At 38.6% G+C, this 19,000-nt stretch overlaps 2 protein-coding genes across 3 annotated transcripts in view; one reads left to right on the forward strand and one right to left on the reverse strand.

Moving 5' to 3' along the window:
• The window catches only part of STARD9 (StAR related lipid transfer domain containing 9), a 90,358-nt gene extending 76,450 nt beyond the window's left edge, over positions 1–13,908 (forward strand). The window contains exons 26-33 of the mRNA XM_087882232.1: positions 227–369; positions 755–863; positions 2,765–2,913; positions 6,902–6,966; positions 7,069–7,277; positions 8,687–8,766; positions 10,467–10,625; positions 12,902–13,908. Coding sequence (XP_087738358.1) covers positions 227–369; positions 755–863; positions 2,765–2,913; positions 6,902–6,966; positions 7,069–7,277; positions 8,687–8,766; positions 10,467–10,625; positions 12,902–13,003 — 1,016 coding nt within the window. The 3' untranslated portion in view covers positions 13,004–13,908. The remainder of the gene's footprint in view (positions 1–226; positions 370–754; positions 864–2,764; positions 2,914–6,901; positions 6,967–7,068; positions 7,278–8,686; positions 8,767–10,466; positions 10,626–12,901) is intronic.
• Positions 13,909–15,799: 1,891 nt separating this feature from the next.
• Positions 15,800–19,000, reverse strand: part of CDAN1 (codanin 1) — a 36,019-nt gene continuing 32,818 nt past the window's right edge. For both annotated transcript variants that reach the window (XR_004591422.3, XM_034417755.3), the window contains exons 27-28: positions 18,356–18,463; positions 15,800–16,697 (exon numbers count right to left, since the gene is read on the reverse strand). Coding sequence is in view for 1 of the 2 variants with exons in the window: in XM_034417755.3 (XP_034273646.2) it covers positions 16,572–16,697; positions 18,356–18,463 (234 nt within the window). In the remaining variant the exon portion in view is untranslated. The remainder of the gene's footprint in view (positions 16,698–18,355; positions 18,464–19,000) is intronic.

The raw sequence follows: 19,000 nt of genomic DNA on the forward strand, positions 1-19,000 counted from the left end.
ATGATTCTTAGGCCACTCATTTTAGAAGACAATACCATTTAGAAGACATCATCATTCACCTTTTTTGTTTGATCTTCTGAACAAAAACTGCAAGCACAACAAATGAAGCAGTGAATATTGAAATGAAATAGATGTAAAATAAATGACTATCTGAAATAGAATGAACAAGCTTTAAACTAGCCTGTTTTACAGCATTTCTTAATATTGATGTATTTATTATAGGAAGAAACTAAGCTGAAGACTCTTGTAAGCACAAGCACTTTACACACAGATTCCACCCTTAGTTTGTCTTCAGGACCAACTTCTGGATACAACAGTAGTAACACAGCTACTTATTCTGCTAGTATTCTTAGCAAACAAGGAGCCCAGGTAATAATAATTTCTGTTCTACAAATTAATTAAAATAAAGGGCTTCATGGAATAAGATATATTATTTAATGTCATAGGTTTGATTTAGCCTGGTCATAAGTTGAGTGGGATAACAAATACTGTGTATTGAGCAGGTAATTGACAGTATGGTGATAAACCATTAATATAATTCTCAATGATGATTTCTATGAGGTCTAAGCATATGTTGTCTTCTATTACTTTCAACCAATGGAGATCTCCATGATTCTAAATTCATACTGAAATCCATCAAAAGCCAACATCAGAGCAAAGTCTGTTGCTCACAATCAGTTATGATTGGGGTATAAACAAAACAAAATTAATAAATTATCACATATTACTTTCTCCCCCCCCCCAAATATATTAGCTTTGTGCTGAAGATGTGGAACATTCAGGAGAAGATGCAAGAGGACGCTCAGCTATTAGAAATCATCAGCTTTGCATACTCAAACAAGTGCAAAAGGGATCTGCTAGTGGTAAGGGCTGGATAAATCATTTGATGATGAGTTCTGTATCAAATATGTGCAGGATGTTTCATGTATTAAAAAAACCCAGAATAAAATATGTATGACTTATGCTGGCCATTTCATCAACCTAAAAAGTGTAAGGTTAAATGCTACTTTATACTAAAAGAGAATATATGTTGGTCTAGATCAGGGATCACCAACCTTTTGGACCTCAGGGACCACCAAATTCATAATTTTAAATCCCTGCGGACCACTAATATGAATTTTTTAAAATGATAAATAATAATAATAATAATTTTATTTCTATACCACCCTTCTCCCGAAGGACTCAGGGCGGTGTACAGCCTATTAAAAGCACAAAGACAGACATCAATTTAAAAATAATTAAAATTATTAAATAATTTCGGCTCAGATTTAAAACCCCAAATTTAAAACCCCCAATTTAAAATCATTACAATGATAGCCCGGCCTGGCGGAACAGCAGGGTCTTGAGGGCACAACGGAATACACGGAGGTTGGAGATCTTATGCATTTCCGGGGGCAGTTCATTCCACAGGGAAGGGGCTTCCACAGAGAAGGCCCTCCCCCTGGGTGTCGCGAGCCAACATAACTTGGCCGATGGCATCCTGAGGAGACCCTCTCTGTGGGAGTGGACTGGCCGGTGGGAGGCTGTTGGTGCCAGAAGTTGATCTCGAAGGTACCCAGGTCCTATGCCATGGAGCCTTTAAAGGTGGTAACCAGAACCTTGAATCGCACCCGGAAGACCACTGGGAGCCAGTGCAGCTTGTGCAGGAGGAGTGTCACGTGGGCACAACGAGTTGCGCCCATAACCACCCACGCGGCCGCATTCTGGACCATTTGGAGCCTCTGAGTGCTCTCCAAGGGGAGCCCCATGTTTATATTGCACTAAATAGTATTTAATGCAATATAAAAAATGCAAATAATTTTTCTGCGGACCACCAAAATTTTCTCGTGGACCACCAGTGGTGACCGCTGTTCTAGATTGAATTTTGGAATCCTTGATGCCCTCTGAGCTTGGTTGTTTGCTTCCAGACATTTCATTGCCTAACTACGTAACATCATAGTGCTAGTGAGCGTGGAGCAGCTCCTCTGCCTCTCCTATTCACTACACTGATGATGTTATCTAATCAAATAATGAAATATCTGCAAGTAAACAACTAAGCTCAGAGAACATCAAGGACTCCACGGTACACTAAAAGAACAGGGTTGTTTCAAATGTTCTTAGGAAGTCTCCCATTTTCCCCCCCAGAGGACATTAAACACCTCTTCTGTATCATTTGCCTGGGAAGATTGCATCCTGCCCAGACTTCTCTGGACAGAAATAATAATTCATAACTGTACCAATCAATTAGCTTTGCCCTCTGTGCTGATAGTGAACAAAATGAGAGGTCTGGATAGAATATATTTTCAAATCAACTAATTCCCTCTCATAATTGGTCTGTGCATATTTGAATATATATTTTCTGCAGCCTTGAGAATTTCAACCCAATAAGTTCATCTTGATTTAATTTTAAAATTGATTTTTAAAAGCTCTAGTTAACCAGTTTTATTAAGAAGGAAGTGGCCAGTTTCTGAAATAGTGACAACAGCAACTGTTGGCTTTAAATGCTTATTGTAATGAGTGTGGATCACAAATGAAATAAAGATCTTTGTGAGTGGAAGACTTTCTGTTCTTCTTCACTAACCTGATCTGAAGAATTTGGATTATGAATATTCAGGGTGTGTTATTTTCAAACTGTTTTAGAAAATCACCTGTTATGGGAAGCAGAATGTTGTGATCCACTAAAGTGTTCTGATTTTAATCATTTGCTCCATTTTGTATGTCCCGTAAATAGATGGCTCAAATCAGAACTGTGGTATAGGCTCCTTATTTATCTCATCTGTTACAGAGACTTTTCCTATGACTTCTTCAACCGTGGAGAAGAGCAGCCATAGGTACCCTCATAGCCTAATTATTTCACCTAGCACCTTTTCAACTTCTTCAGTGAAAGGATATGAAGATTTGTCCAAACATGTCTTGGCTAATGCTACTGCTGAGGTGAGCATGTTATCTAAGCATGTTGAATACAAATGGCTATCACAAATATAGCAAGAATGGTCTGGTTATCTGTTTATTGGGATGGGAAAGATAGGCTATTCCAAAGGAGGGAGATCATCACCCAGAAAGTTAAATCCTGGGGTTTCTGAAGATGGATTTTCCTTGGTGGTAGGACATTCAATAAAATAGACTGGCAGTCTCAACTTGAAGAAGATAGTCATGGAGAAATCTAAGTTTTGAGCCATGCATTGGGAGCTATCTGGCAGCCAATTCAACTCTCGTAGCATCGTTTCATGGGTAACCTCTTTGTGCCTGTAACTGAAGCTTCTGGGAGGTCTTCAAGAGCAATCTCGTGTAGACTGATGTGCAGTAATCCAGGCACAAAATGACAGGGCTGAAAGGGCTCCTGCACAAAATGTAATTGTGCAAAAACCTCCTTGATCACAGCCCCCACATGCCATTCAAGCATGGATATTTCTAGATGCATTCACTTATAAATGCATATCCATTCAGTCCAGATAGGATTCAACCTAAGATCGGGCGGGCGCAGGTAGGTGGGGGTTCCCAGCAAGATCTAAAAAGCCTCCAGGCACTAGGTGAGGACATGGATTACATTTTCTTCCTGGCTCAGGATAGAGATACATAGATAGTCTTCAACCTATAACCACAGTTGAGACAAGAATTTTGGTCATAAGTGGGGGCTCCCAAGTGACGGAACCTGATTTTACAGCTATTTTTACAGTGGTTGTTAAGTGAATTAGGAAGTCATAAATCCATTCACCCAAGTGGGCATCTTTTTAACAGAAACCAGCTAAAAAGGCCACAAATTGTAGTCACATGACTGGGGAATACTGTAACCAGCTAGTAAATGTGAGCTAGTTACCAAGAACCTGTCTGGGTTGTAGGGGGTGACCTAAGATTTTACAATGACTGGAAATGCTTTATGGGCTGTAAGACACAGTTTTCAAGGCTGTCATAATTTTCAACGATCTTTAAATGGGTGGCCATAAGTCAAGGAATACCTGTATAGTTAATATTATCAGCATATTAATGAAACCTATTCCATGCTGGGTAGATTCACGTAGATGTTAAACACTGAGGAAAAGGGGCTGAGCCCTGTGGCATTCCATAAAAGGTTGTCCAAGGCTTGACCTTTCCCCATTACCATCTGCCTATCAAGGAGGAGAACTACCAAAGAACAGTAGCCCAACTCTCATAATAATTCCAGAGAGATAATATGGTCACTGCAACCTCATAAGAAATCCAACATAATTTATATAATAAAAAAATCTATGTAAGTAAAACAGCACAAATAGCCCTAAAAAAGAATATATATTGAACTGGGATCCTTGGTGCTCTTTGAGCTTGGTTGTTTCCTTGAAGATATTTCATTACCTAACTGCAGGGGTGAAATGTTCCCGGTTCGGACCGGATCACCCGATCCGGTAGCAATGGAGGCGGGTGGTTCGGAGAACTGGTAGCAAAAATCCCTGCCCCCCCCCCATTGCCCAGCTGAGCCGCGCAATCATCAGAGGCTTTTTTTTAATTTTTAAAAGCATTTTTTCTACAACCTCTTTAGCCGAAAAAATGCTTTTAAAAGTGAAAAAAAAAGCCTCTGCCGATCAGGCAAATCAGCTGGGATCGTCAGAGGCTTTAAAAGCATTTTTTTTTACAATCTCTTCAGCCGAAGAGGTTGTAAAAAAAATGGTTTTAAAAGTAAAAAAAAAGAAAAGGTGGCCACGCCTACTCAGTCATATTACCCACCACCACCAAGCCACGCCCACAGAACCGGTAGTAACAAATTTTACATTTCACCACTGCCTAACTGGGTAATATTACCGATGCTGGTGAGTATGAAATTTACTCTCTATTTAGTAGCTCTCCTCTCAGATGAGACAAGTGACTCTCTTGTCAGGACTGTGCATGCCTAAACTTGTTCCTAAATGTGCTTTTTAAAAACCATGAATCAAAGAATATCTCAAAACAGAATATAAACTGTTTTGGAACTCTTCTGTTTTGTTATTACCACACCAAGATGTAACACTATACTATTTGCAAGATGCACACAACACTAAATAAATAAATTAATTTTAAAAAGAACCCTATTACAGATGAACCCTTCCAATTACAAGGAAGAGCCTGTTAATAGTTCCCAGGGCCCCTTTCATATAGCAACAATTTTTCCTATTCTTTTACTCTACAGAAGGAAAGCAGAAGATTGTTTCAGTTTTTTTTTCCTCTCTAGCACAACTGCAAGGCATGTTGGACTCTTCCCTTGGGAAAATAAATATAGCAGTATAAGGCGAAGTCCTTAATTATGTATTAGGTGACCAGATTAGCATTTAAAGGTCATAGGAGAGAAGGAGAAAGGAAATCAAGATTCCAGTCAGCAGCAATAACCACAGGGACACATGTGGCTGGAATACAATTGTAGCAAAGATGCAAAGAACAGCTCAGATTAATCCATAATATATTTTAACAAAAAATTCCAATTTGCACCTAGCTCCGTGTTTTCTCTAGACTATTACATTTATTCTGTATCACTAATTCTTGTTTCAGGATTTGGGTGCATAGACTTTCGCTGGCAAAAGCTAGGCACCTGGTGCCTTCTCTAACAATCAGCTTGCTTTGGTCTTGTCAATTAAGCATCGTCTAGTGCAGCAGTGATGGTAAATCTATGATACATGTGTCAAAGGTGACACACCATGACATTTTGGGTGACACACCAACGTTCAGCAACACCCAACAAGTATTCTCAAAAACAAGTGCCATTCTTGTAGGATTTTAGGAGGGTGTGGAGGCCAAGTGAGAATGAGGTGTGTTTTCATGCAGCCTGCAAACTTTCTGGAAGTTGTGAGGAGTTGTGAGAACAGGGTGTGTGTTTCATGTGGTTTGGGAGACTGCAATCTGTAGAAGAGCATTCTCCATGAAGCCTTCAAGATTGAATGTCTTGTGCAGCCATGAGCAGCTTTGCATAGGCAGCAGGGTCAACAGAAAGAGAAGTTGAGTGGTGCTTGGCAGATGCTGGAGAGTGCTGTGCCATGGAGGCAATCACATCATTTTCCAAGACCTTGGGGAACAGCGTGAGTGATGGCGCTAGGGCTGAAGATGAGGCCTGGGCCTTGGTGCTGCTGCTATTCCATGATCCTCCACCTTGATGATGGAGAGATAGAAAATTGTTTCTTTTTTGCTTGGGAAAAGGGTGATACACCAACAGAGTCAAGTTAGGCCTTTCACAAATTTTGATAACACTAAGCCCGAAAGATTTGCCATCACTGGTCTAGCGGGATCCAGGAAGTGAACTTTCTCTGTTGAAATACCTTCTCTCAGGAGCAGCATCTTCATTTAGCTCTGACACTACCTGTTTTTAGGCAAGCACTAAAAACTTTGGTTTAGGGTGTCTGGTGATACGGGACATTGTTTTTTGCATTTGTTCCCATGTATTTGTATGTGTGATTTGTGAAGTTGCCCAGAGTCATTTTTGGGCAACCTAGAAATTGCATGCCTGGATGGTTAAATACTTTTCTCTCAGGAAGGATGATAAAAACAGGCAAAATGAAGCTGTCCCTTCCCTCTTAAAAGACTCACCTGAGAGGGTGAAAATCTTCCCACTCTTGATTTGTTGCTTAGAGTTTAACATTCCAGATTTTTAATAGACTTGGCCTGCTATCCTATTTTGTATAAGTTTAGGATCTATAATCTAGAGATTTCTTTGCAAGCCAAAGTACTATTGCCCACATCCCATCAACTGGGAGATACATCCACATCAAGGATGTAAGTAATACGTTCATGTATTTAGCTAATCTTTGGTTATACTGTCACTAATTGAAATAAAGAAAATTAAACCCAGTTCCAGTAGGTTACTGGATACCTGCATGGACCTCAGAAGTGAACATAATAAGCTGTCACTAAATTTAAATAAAGCTGAATTTTATATAAAAGGGCTGCAACTTCTGAACTGTAACATTGCATTTTACTTGCTTTAAAGGTTATGGCAGTATGTTCAAATGACTTGAAAAACCTTTACAGTGGGCAGGCAACCGCTGGCTGGAAGTAAGTTTTGGCCATAGATCCCTTCTATTTATACCAAGAGAGTACCTTTTATGGTATTTTTGCAGAAAACCTGCTTTCATCTTGCATTTATTTCTCCATTAGATATCAATGCACAGAGAAGAACGTGTTTGTTTATTATAAAGCCTTCTCATCATCTACAACTAAACATGGGTTTTTGGGAGCAGGAGTGATCGACCAACCTCTTTCCACGGTATTGTGTATGTTGAAGGATGCCAGTAAGCGACATTTATATGACAAAACCATTACCACAGCTCAGGTACATAAGAAAATAACCAGCAATATTCAGTTGGGTGAGTACTTTTTAACGCTATAGTACTTGCTATTGTTGAAGGGAGCTCATAGTTCTACTTTGTCTGAATTGTTTCATAGCACTGCATAATCCTTCATGGGAATAATGAAGGGATTTAGCTAAAAACGAGGAAGTTTTATCCCCTTCCTTTTCTGATTTGAAAGTATACAGAATCTCCACAGCTGATTTTAATGTACAAAGCTTGTAGCACCACTTTCCTCTCATCCCCTCCACTATGGCCATATAACTGGAAGTGATGCATGATTTCTGGTGCTTCATAAATTACTCTTGGGATAACCAAGTCAGAGATCCTGAGATCTACTTGCTTCTTTCTGCTGCAGATGTGGCTCCTCTGCTCTGGCGCTTCCCTTGTGTTGTTGGACCAACCAAATTCTGGGTAGGTGCTTTCCAAAGCACAAGATAGCAATAGCATTTAGACTTATATACCGCTCCATAGTGCTTTAAAGCAGGGGTCTCCAACCTTAGCAACTTTAAGACTCGTGGACTTCAACTTCCCAAAATTCCTCAGCCAGCAAAGCTGGGAATTGAAGTCCACAAGTCTTAAAGTTGCCAAGGTTGGAGACCCCTGATTTAAAGTATTCTCTGAGTGGTTTACAAATTTCAGAATATTGCCTCAACAATCTGGGTCCTCATTTTATTGATCTTGGAAGGATGGAAGGCTCAGGATCGAACTCCAAACTGCAGGCAGAGTTAACCTTATTCTGCATTATACTGCATTGGCTCAACGGCTCCTTGATGGAACTGACCAAAGTTGCTTGTTAACACATGTTCACTGTTCTCATGAGGGAGTGGTAGAAAATAATTATACTTTTTTTTTTTTGCAAGAAAAGAATCTTTTAAAAACATATTTGCACTGGTGGCTGTCATCTGGGAAGATACTTCAGGGCATTTATTTTGTTTTATTATTCCACTGTGGTGATTACATTGTTAGCGGAGTTATAATAGCTTCTGTTGCAGAGGAAGTCTCTAAATAAAGTTGGTGCCAAGAATTCGGAGCTTTTGATATCAGCTTAGGTTCTGCCTCTTCCCCCTTTGGTTAAATAGATATTGTTCTACTTTCTGGTCTTAACCTGATTTTTAAGCTATTTATGATTTTATGGGTATTATTTTTAGAGCTTTGCACTGAATTTTTAAGAGTGTGTTTAATTAATTATAGATACCTCTAATTATACCCTGGTTTGAAGTGTATTAATACAGTTTAACAGAATCAAAGATAGTAAAATGTTGTACTGTTGTCTTCTAGATGCATTATGAGGACAAAAAAGCTAGAAGAAGGGGATGGAGGCTAAAAATATTGGATGTGGACTTATTAAGTTCAGTCCTCTGTTGGTGTGTTGTTTTCCTCATTTGACTAAATAGCTCCATTTGTTTCTTTTGATTTAATTACAGTATATGTGGTGAGTGAGGATTCCTTTTGTTACCAAAAGCAGCCAAGAGATTTCTGCTGCATCTGTGTAGAAGCCAAAGAGGTACATAGATCGCTGCTTGCAAATGTGTTTCAGTCACCATTTCCTGTATCTAGAAGTAATCCAATTAATTTTAACAAGGCCAGCTGAACAGTTACTGCACCTATGAGAGATTTAAATAGTTGGACCTAAATTCATTCATTTACTTTCAGTTACTGAAATTTTTAAAAATAATCCCACAAACATTTTTCCATGAATTATATATATTTAATAATAATAATAATAATAATAATAATAATGTTTATATACCATCTGATTCACTGTAATGGTATATTGGAGTGACCTTAGGAGGCAGGAGGAAACTCTCTCTCTCAGTGGTCTGATAAATGAAATGGGGGGAGAGGGGATACCTCAGAAGTAAAGTAAGGGAGAAGAGAGGTACTTTTGGACTTGCAAAATTCTATTATTGTAACCTTATTAAAATGTACTGTTAGCACTCATGGCTGGTGCTTTTTGCTGGGACTACCTCAAAGGGTTAACTCTACCAGAGACCCTGGGTGGTTCATAAATTAAAACCAATAGAAAAATAATGATAAATACAGAGGAACCAAATGATGGCAAAACCAGGTCACAGTGAGAAACCCAGGCACATTTCTCAGAAGGGACTTCAGACACCCTTGGAAAAGGGCCTAGACAGACAACCAGATCCTCAATGCTTTTTAAAGGTCCGGTAGGGTCAGGAGTCACCCAGATCCTAGGAGAAGCCTCAGTACAGAAACCAGGCACTTCAATAAAGCAGGCCTATTTCCTCAGGTCCTGATAGATGGCATTATGTAATGAAAAAAACCCAGAGTGTGCCAGTGCTACCAGATCGAATCAGCCAGGCAGGTACTGTGGGAGATAGGCAGCCTCTCCAAATAACTAAGTCTTAATGCAGGTAGTTCTCGATTTATAACCACAGTAGTGACCAGAATTTCCATTGCTAAACAATGGGGACATAAAGCATGGTATCTCCTGACTGCATCACTTAATGACAGCAATCCCAGCATTCCTCATTGCTGTTGTTAACCAAATTCCACCGGTCGTTAGCCAAGGACCCATCCTAAATCATTCTGAACCTCAGTACTTCCAAGGTAAGGGACTGCCTTCCCTATATTTCCCCACCTTGTCTCTGCCTTTTTTGCCTGCCTTGCATCCTGCTTTGTAGGGTGACAAGCAGCCAGCCCAGCCCAGCCCAGTTCCAGTTGCTCTCATCACCTTGTACTCCCAGGCTCCGGCTTGCCCTATGCTCCATTGCCCCAGCTAAGCTTCACGGACTTCTTGCTTGAGAAGAGAGCCTTCTGTAGCCAGCAGCGAGCAAGAAGAGGGCAACATTCAGCTAGGGTGATAAGGGCTATGAAGTGCAGAGGAATAAAAGGGCATAGATGGAGGGAGAGATAGGTGAGGGGTGGAATAGGTGAAGTCATCCTATGACTATAAGTACAAGCAGGTTGCCCAAATTTTTATGTTGTTATTGGGCGCTACAGTGGACATAACGTTGGAGACCAGTTGTAAGTACCTCCATTCACCATTCATAACTTTATTATGTATCACCAATCCAATAGCCAGTCAAGGTTACCTGTACTACTATGATATCAGAAAAGTCTAACAGCCTGTCCTTACGTTGAAAATAATTTGAAAAAGCTGGAAAGCCAATCTATGGGAGGAGAATGCCAAAACTGCTGGAGGATTTTTATCATGTAATTCTCCTTCCTTTCACCTAGGAAAATATGTACATCTTAGCTCTTCAGTCTATCTATGAAGAGTCAATGCCTCGCCCATGTAAAGAAATGGTACGAGGAGAGATTTTGCCCAGTGCATGGATATTACAACCTGATACCATGAATGGAAAAGACATCACTAAAGTCATATATATGGTACAGGTAGGTATCTGCAGAGCTGGACAAAAAGTTATTGTAAAATATATTATATATGGAAGATTGCTTTCTACAACATAGTGACAAAGCAAATAAAAATGTATCTGACAGCAATAAATTGTGCAAGGAAGTATGACAAGATTTTAAGATTTTTGCTTAGTGACCCTTATAGCAAAGGTATTACTTATACTGACCTGCAGAGTTTTTCACTATTGCATTGTTCTTTATACTTTGCTATAAAACTTACTGGCAACAAGCAAAGTAGTGAACTTTAGGCAGCATGATATTGGTAGGATGCCAGGCTTCTGAAGCTTCTATTCACAAGAGCACAGGTAGATCTTCCCAAGGAAAACCAAAATGAGATGGCATTATTCAAAAACAACTGGTATCCTTGCTCTGACTGTAGATATCCATGGTGGCATAAATCCACCCATTTAGTGGCATAAATCCAACCCATTTTATTGCCATTTTTGCAGGGCAGATTATCTGGCCTATTTTATGTCCAGATTTTTAATACAATACATATGGGTGTAAACCTAGTAATGTTTTTACACTGCTTTGTATGAGTGCCCCTGGTTCCTTGCTTATTTTTTTTTAATAGCCAAAATGCCCATTTGCTGCAAAATGAAGCTAGCCTCAAAAGCTGCTGCTTTTTTCGCTACAGAGAGTCCTCAATTTATAACAATTGGGACTGACATGTGTATTGCTAAATGATGTGGTTATGCCTGATTTTATGACCCTTTTTTGCTGTGATCAATTGATGAATCACAAGTCATAAAGAGAACCACATGGTCACTAAAGGAATCCAGCTTCCACCAAATTTTGCTTCTTAGAAACCCAAGGTTGCAAATGACAGTGTGGCTCCCAGACGCTACAAGTGTCATAACTACATACCAGGTGCCAAATGCTTCGAATTTTGATCATGTGACCACAGAAACACTGCAATGGTCATAAATGTGACGAATGGTCACAAATAACTTTTTTCAGTGCCATCGTATCTTCAAATAGTTGTTAAAAGAATGGTTGTAATTGAAGGACTGTATCTATTTACATTAAGGGGAGGCTGGGAATATGTTTCTTATCTAATATTAATTCTGTGTGCATTGCAAACACAACATTACAACAACAAACCTCATCCGAGAGATTCTAAGATGCGCAAATGTCTGTCATGACAGCTTTAAATGTCTTCAGAACTTAATTCCTAATTAAGTGTTGTACCTTATGATTCTTGACAAATATATCTTTTCTTTTATGTACACCGAGAGTGTATGCACCAAGACAAATTCCTTGTGTGTCCAATCACACTTGGCCAATAAGGAATTCTGTCCTGTCCTGTCCTGTCCTATCCTATTCTAAAAAAGATGCTAAGATGTGCAAAGGATTGTAATCAACCAGTTCCTTATCAACTGGAGAAAAGCTTGATATTGTTGCTCTTTGAAACCCACATTCACAGGGGTAGAAAAGACTTCTGCAGTACATTCCATACATGTAGGCGTTCTCTTATATGTACTGCATGAATGTTATGGATGCAATCTTTGTAGAATTATTCTTGGGTAGTTAAGGTAGTTCTTGATTATGATCATTCATTCATGAACTGTTTGAAATTATGAAGGCGCTAAAAAATGTTACTTGCAACTAGTTCCCCAAAGTTATAGATATCACAGTGCCTCCTGTGGTCATATCATCAAAGTTTGGGCGCTTGGCAGCTCGCTCACACCTATATTAGACCGCCTTCTGCCACCAATAGCCTCCCACCGGCCAGTACGCTCGCACAGAGTGGGCCTCCTCAGGGTGCCGTCCGCCAGACAATGTCGGCTGGCGACCCCCAGGGGGAGAGCCTTCTCTGTGATGGCGCCCACCCTCTGGAATAACCTTCCCCCAGAGTTACGTATAATAACAGACCTCCGGATTTTTTGTCGGGCCCTGAAAACCTATTTATTTCAACTAGCTGGGCTGGCTTGAGCTAAATTTTAAATTGATTTTAAATTGGGTTGTTTTAATTTATGGCTAGAATATTTAATTATTTTAATACTGTTTTTAAATTTTGTATGCTCTGTTTTTACTTAGGCTGTGCACCGCCCTGAGTCCTATTTGGAGAAGGGCGGTATAGAAATTTAATAAATAAATAAATAAATAAATTACAACCGAAGGAGCACTTCAACTACCCCCACCAATCTTTGGGCCACCCTGTAAAAAGTACCACTGTTTTTCAGAAGCACTCGGTATTGAATAGCATTGTCAAATATTGGCTAAGATTTTTTTTTCCTTTTGAATTATTGCAGGTTGACCTTGGTGCCCCAGCGATTCCTGCAAGACTTCTGAGCTCTTTTGTAAAGAGACAGCCTTTGGTAATTGCTCAGCTTTCCCATTTTCTCACCACTTAGATGGGCATAATACACACTATCAACAAACTCTGTTTCAGTAACAAACTGTAAATATCAGCAACAGCAGAATTTGCTTTCTGAAACTGGTGGCAGGAGGAAAGCCTCGCCAGACCACACAGAATCATAAATGGTTACTCCGCATTACAAATATTGTTCTCGTTCAGTTAGAAAAGAACCTTGAATGAGATTTTTGTTTGGTGGTTTAGAGAAAAGGCAACCTTTACAGATACACTGGTCAAGATGTTTTCCTTGAAATATTGATTTTACGTTGAATTTCTCCTTCGACCAGATGATTATGGAAAGATTTCTGGTGCAGTAAAACACAAAAGAACTTTTTTTAAAATTTTAAGGAACATTTCATTTTAGAAACTAAACTAAGCTACTATAAAGCTCTTTGTAGAGTGCCTGATGAATGAAAAATGCGTAACAAGTCTACAGTGTTACTGGCTGGAGAAGCAACTCACTCTCAAGGGAGTACTAAGTTGTGAAAATGAGAACTGGTTTTTGCTTTCTCTCAGTCAGAAATGCAACTCAGGAAGAGAGATAATGTTTTGCTACAGGATATATGTTTTCGCACTACAGAATCACTCCGCCATAAGACTACATGTTGAAAACCAGTAATATAACAGCATTAACACAACTGCAAGTTTCCTACGTAGCTACCACTACATTCTGAATGTTGGAGAGGAATTCCTATCACAGCATCTCATTCAGCAAATATCCTTGCCACTCTTCTTTTCCTGGAAGAGCAACAGTAATGAAAATAAGCTCAAAGCAGAGGAAGTCCACCATTGTTTTACCCCATGACTTTTATCAGGTTGAAAATCTAACCTCTAAGCCTCAACTGTTCGTGTCATATCGATTTGCATTCCCCGTGAGCTGCTTTATAAAATTACATTTTTCTACTTACGCTCTTCAATGTCTTTTGTTAGTAATAAATATGATTGTATAAAATAAATGCCAAGCCACATTCACATAATTAGGTTCAAAGTGAACGAGCATAGAATTAACATTCTCATCCCACACTGTTCCTATAGCAATTAGTGCTTGAAAGTAGGTTTTATTCATGTGAATGCGCACCCTATCTGATTCAGGTTATTTCTGAGAATACAAATCAAGTTATGTAACCTAGAATTACTGCTACCTATTACCATTTTCTGCCAGCCAGCTTTTAGTATTTAGAAACTTGCTAATCCTGGAGGAAGACAGTGGCACATTTCTTGTCAAGGAAATTGAATGATTATGCCTGTGTGGTCCCCAGGAGTCAAACTGATTTGAGAGTGACTTATTCCCCCCTTGAGAGCTTAACGTTTTACATCCAGTCTGTTACTACAATTGCCTGCAACTTGCTTGCGGCATTTTATGAAGTAAAAATTACTACTATTGTTCCTTAAAACAGAACTGAGAGTTTGGGAGAGAAAAGACAGAAAGGCTGTAAAACATGTCACTGTTCTTCTATATTAATTGGAAAGCAATTAAGTTTAATAATTATGGTAGCATAAAATAGTAAGAAATGACAGGTTTTCAGAGGCTGCCCACAGACAACATGGTGTTTTCCGTATCTTATTTTTGCTGGACTAAGTAAAGAGAACTCTCCCTTTCCCCACAAATATGTGGAAAATGCCTTTGAATCTTAAAAGGGAACTGCTTGCGCTTTTTTTTTTTTTTATTAAACAATGGGGTGTAAAAAATTCACTGATCTGAATTAGTTGGGGACTGTGGGCAGCATAAATGAAACCATATTTCAGTGCATACTGACTTGGCTTTGTTAAATAGACATCAACTTGGCGTGTAGCACAAACATAAGCATCAGATGATCCAAATAAAGCACAGATGGTGACTGACAAAATAAATGTTGATCAATGCCAAGAAGTTGATACAACTATAGAAATAATGTGTAGCATCGGAAATACTAGCTTTGTTGTCCTTTGTATTATTTGAAGTGGGAGGTAGAGATTATCTTCTCTACCAGAAATCACATCATTTAAGATGGGAAGCAGATCTGATTCTAAGACTGCATTCCAAGAATCACCGGCTACTCACTGTGTTTATTTTTTCCTTTACTTTTTGAACCTGGCACCCCTATTAATGAATTAAGCAATTTTAGAAGGCACATCTAAGATGGACTCCTCATAACGCAGATGTGCTCGTCAAAGGATAATGTTGTTTTGTACAGAGCATCAGATGTTTATTTTTATAACTGCATACAACTGTTTATTTCTATGTTTACAACTTAAGTTATTTATATATACTTATTTTGAAATGATTTTATATGCTGAAGCTAATTATGTTTATGGTTATTCAATTAATGTATGCTTTCTAGAAATAATTGTTACACTGAAATATATTTATATAATGATTTTTGCACTTACAACACTATGGTACCTGTGAATGTCTGGGGTAGGAAGAATAGTCTTAAAGTGGGGCAAAATCTTTTATTGAATGTGACAAAATATACCACTTTATTGAAACATACCTTCAGCCCATATCTGCTTTTAACCAAGATTGCTATTTTCATATCCTCACAATAAATACTTTTTTATATATAGAAAATGGCTAAAAGTGACATTTTTCCTGTTGAAGCTTTGCTGGCTGTGGAATTCTGGGAGCTGAAGTCCACACGTCTTCAACGTGCCATGGTTGAGAAACACTGGCTTGAGCCAGGTATTTTCCACACATTTTTCAGAATAGAGCTTCTGAATAGCCCAGCAAAAACTAACCCAGTAGCCATCTCATCCAGAAATCTGAATAAAATTTTCAGAATTACTTCTAAGGAAGACAGAAAAAGACAATCTGTAGCATGCACCGATTTCACCCATTTAGCTTTAATAAAATAAAACAAGCAGGTTTCCAGAAGAAAACTACATTACTATAGTGCAAGAAAAAAAGAAAGGAAGAGATACAGTCCATAGGAAATTCAGTCTCATATCAAAGTAAAGTTATGTCAGTCCTTTTCTCAGCCTTTTCCATTGGCAAGATTGTAGAGCCGTCTTCTATATAAATATTTTTAAAAGCAACTATTTCAGTTTATAATTAAATGGTGGCATCATTCAAAACAATATTCCTCATAAAACTATTTTTCTCTCCATTACAAAATCACAAATACAAAATGTGGCAAGGGCAGGCACCCTTTAAAAAAATCCAAGCCAATATTGGTGCTCTCATAGCAATGATTATATTTCCAGACGAAGTTCAACTGAAAAAAATCAAGTATGAGCATCCATTAAATACCCGATTAAATACCAAGCTTACATTTAATTTTACTTGTCAATGGCTCGATGGGATCCACTGCAAGGTAAGAATCCCCTTCATGTTGGAAACAAGATCCCTTCAGTGTGTTTCACCCATCTATAAAGATTCTGGAACTTGGAAGCCACACATTTCTATACAAAAAGAGTTTTGTTCCTGCAGTTCTAATTAAGGTGCTTGACTTGGCTTTTTCCTTGTCTTCCAATACAATGCACTGGAGAAACATCATCTTTGAGGACAAGATCCATACTAATTCTGAGTGCAATTTTGTCAAGGCATCTATAAGCAATCCCAATAATTTTTAAACATGGCAATTCTGCTAACTTTGGGCTGCAACGGTTTCTCTTGGCTGCGATCCTAAATCACAAGCAAAAGTCTTTGGCTCTGTAGTGTGAGTTTTGGAAATGAATATTCTTAACACAGCTTCTAATTCCTTGGAAAAGTCCTACAAAGAAAAAAAAACCCAGCTATTAGCAATATCTGATAGGGATTTTTCGACATTAAAGTTCACTAACAATGCGAAATAAAATAATAGCACCATTGTTAAATTGAAGTGTTCTGAAAATGCCAGGATCTTTCCCGAAAACTGGAGAAATATGGGACAGAGCTGCTGATAATTCTGAGCGTATGTTCCATATATTGGAGCAACACAGAAATTAGTTTTATCTAGCTCCCTTCAGCCTTCAGCCTTCTCTTACTAATCATAATGTTCTGACAAAGTGCATCTTGAGCTATGGTCTAACAGTCAGAAGAACAGCCTGTCAAAACCAACAATGTAAACAAATTGGGAAGCAATTTGTCTATATGATATTATCTAGATAGTAGATAATATAATTCAACAAAGGGTTAATTGTCTCCCGATTGTTGTAGCTGCCACCGTTTGAAACTTTTGTAAGGGTTGCTCATCATAGAACATATTGTAACCAAGACTTAGCTATCAGCTGTCAGATCTAGCCAGCTTAGAAATTATTACAACTGATACATTAATTATAACTGTGTAAATGTGCTTGTCACCACTGATACCTGGGAATTCACCAACAGCTGGAGATGAAGGAACATGCCTAGGCTGCAAATATCTTCTTTCAAAAAGAATGCAATTCTATCCAGAACTTCCAATTTCAGAACATGGTTTCTTACTACCAATTGAAGTGAGCCCACATAATCAACATTATGCACTTCTGGAGTTGCAGAGCTACCATATTCTTGATCAGAAATATTATGTGTGTGATTCAAACAATCATTTCCCACTACTTCTGGATCAAATTGTTTTTTTTTTTATTAATAGTCTTCTCACTGGCAACATTAAAGCAGGATAAATGCACCTCTTCTACAAGGAAGCAACACTCAGTCCCAGGGTCTCAAAACGCCAATTGTCACAATTGCCTCTCTGGGATTAGTTCATAAAATACCATATTTTTTGGACTATAAGACGCACCAGAGTAAAAGACGCACCAAGATTTTGAAGAGGAAAAAGAATTTAAAAATAGTTTTTGCCCTCCGCGCGTCCGGTTTTTGCCCTCCCCAGCCCCCAGGAGTACTCTGCAGGCCTCCCAAACCCTCTGTGTGTCCCATTTTTGTGAAAAATGGGCCTGTTTTTCACAAAAACAGGATGCGCGGGGCAGTTTTCAGGAGGCCAAAAATGGCTGTATTCGGTGTATAAGACACACCAACATTTCCACTCTCTTTTAGGGGTGAAAAAAGTGTGTCTTATATTCCAAAAAGTATGGTACCTAGTGAGCCAAAAACGATAAAAATCCTGATAATACTATTAAATAAAACCTTATTAAACTTAAAAAAAACTAATACTTTTCCGTATCACATTGGTCATTTCAGCCATCCTCTTAGAAGCATTCCAAGTTCCCTTTTCATTCAAGCTGTCATACCTTTTGCTTCGCCATCGTTAGGGGGGCTGACGTTGTGAAAAAGAAGATAGTATGAACTAAAGCGTATTTAGAGCACTATTCAAAAACACTGAAGAATATTTAAACATTAATTTTCAACAGTGTACTCCAGAACATAAATATTTGTTTGTGCAGAATACAGAAATATTACAAATATAGGAAAAAAGAACCCCAGACCAACATGTTCACAAATTAAACCTACCAAAGGCCACGTTTGCTTCTGGAGGTCATGCAAACCATGCTCTATCTCTGTACTTGTCATCAATCCGTGCTCATCAAGGCCATGAAGCATGAATAAAAACAAGCCCCACTGCAATAAAATAGAAACATATATCACCAGCCTTACCCACAATGCTTATCATGCAAAGACAGCACTAAGTAGTGCTCTGAGACATACAGTTGTTCGTAATGAATGCATTAACAAATTCCTTAGGGGGCAAATGCAACTGGTTCACGTTGCTAGCAGGGATGCAAGAGCCATTACTAAAGAAATCATATATGCAGAAATGTCATACCAACTCAAATGCTTTTCTTTTTAGTGATGGCTAATTCATCTACAGATTATCTATTAAAGAATTTAGCCTTCAGCTCCCTTTATCATGTGGAAATTAGTGGAAATAACTGGAATATACTGGTTTATTGAAAATCACTGAAAATCAGCTGGGAAATATTACATAGCAATATTACCTGGAAATATGTCAGGTAGCAGAGCAACAGACATGGTTAAGTTTATAAATGCAACAGAAATTGAGACATTATACATATATCTCAAATTCAAATCTGTATTAGTTGGAAGTGACACTCGAACATCTTTCTTTGTTCAGGATCCAATCTGAGTTGGTCACCG

This window comes from Pantherophis guttatus, chromosome 1 (assembly GCF_059756535.1).
Source record: "Pantherophis guttatus breed Tessera chromosome 1, ASM5975653v1, whole genome shotgun sequence".
Classification (NCBI taxonomy): Eukaryota; Metazoa; Chordata; class Lepidosauria; order Squamata; family Colubridae; genus Pantherophis; species Pantherophis guttatus.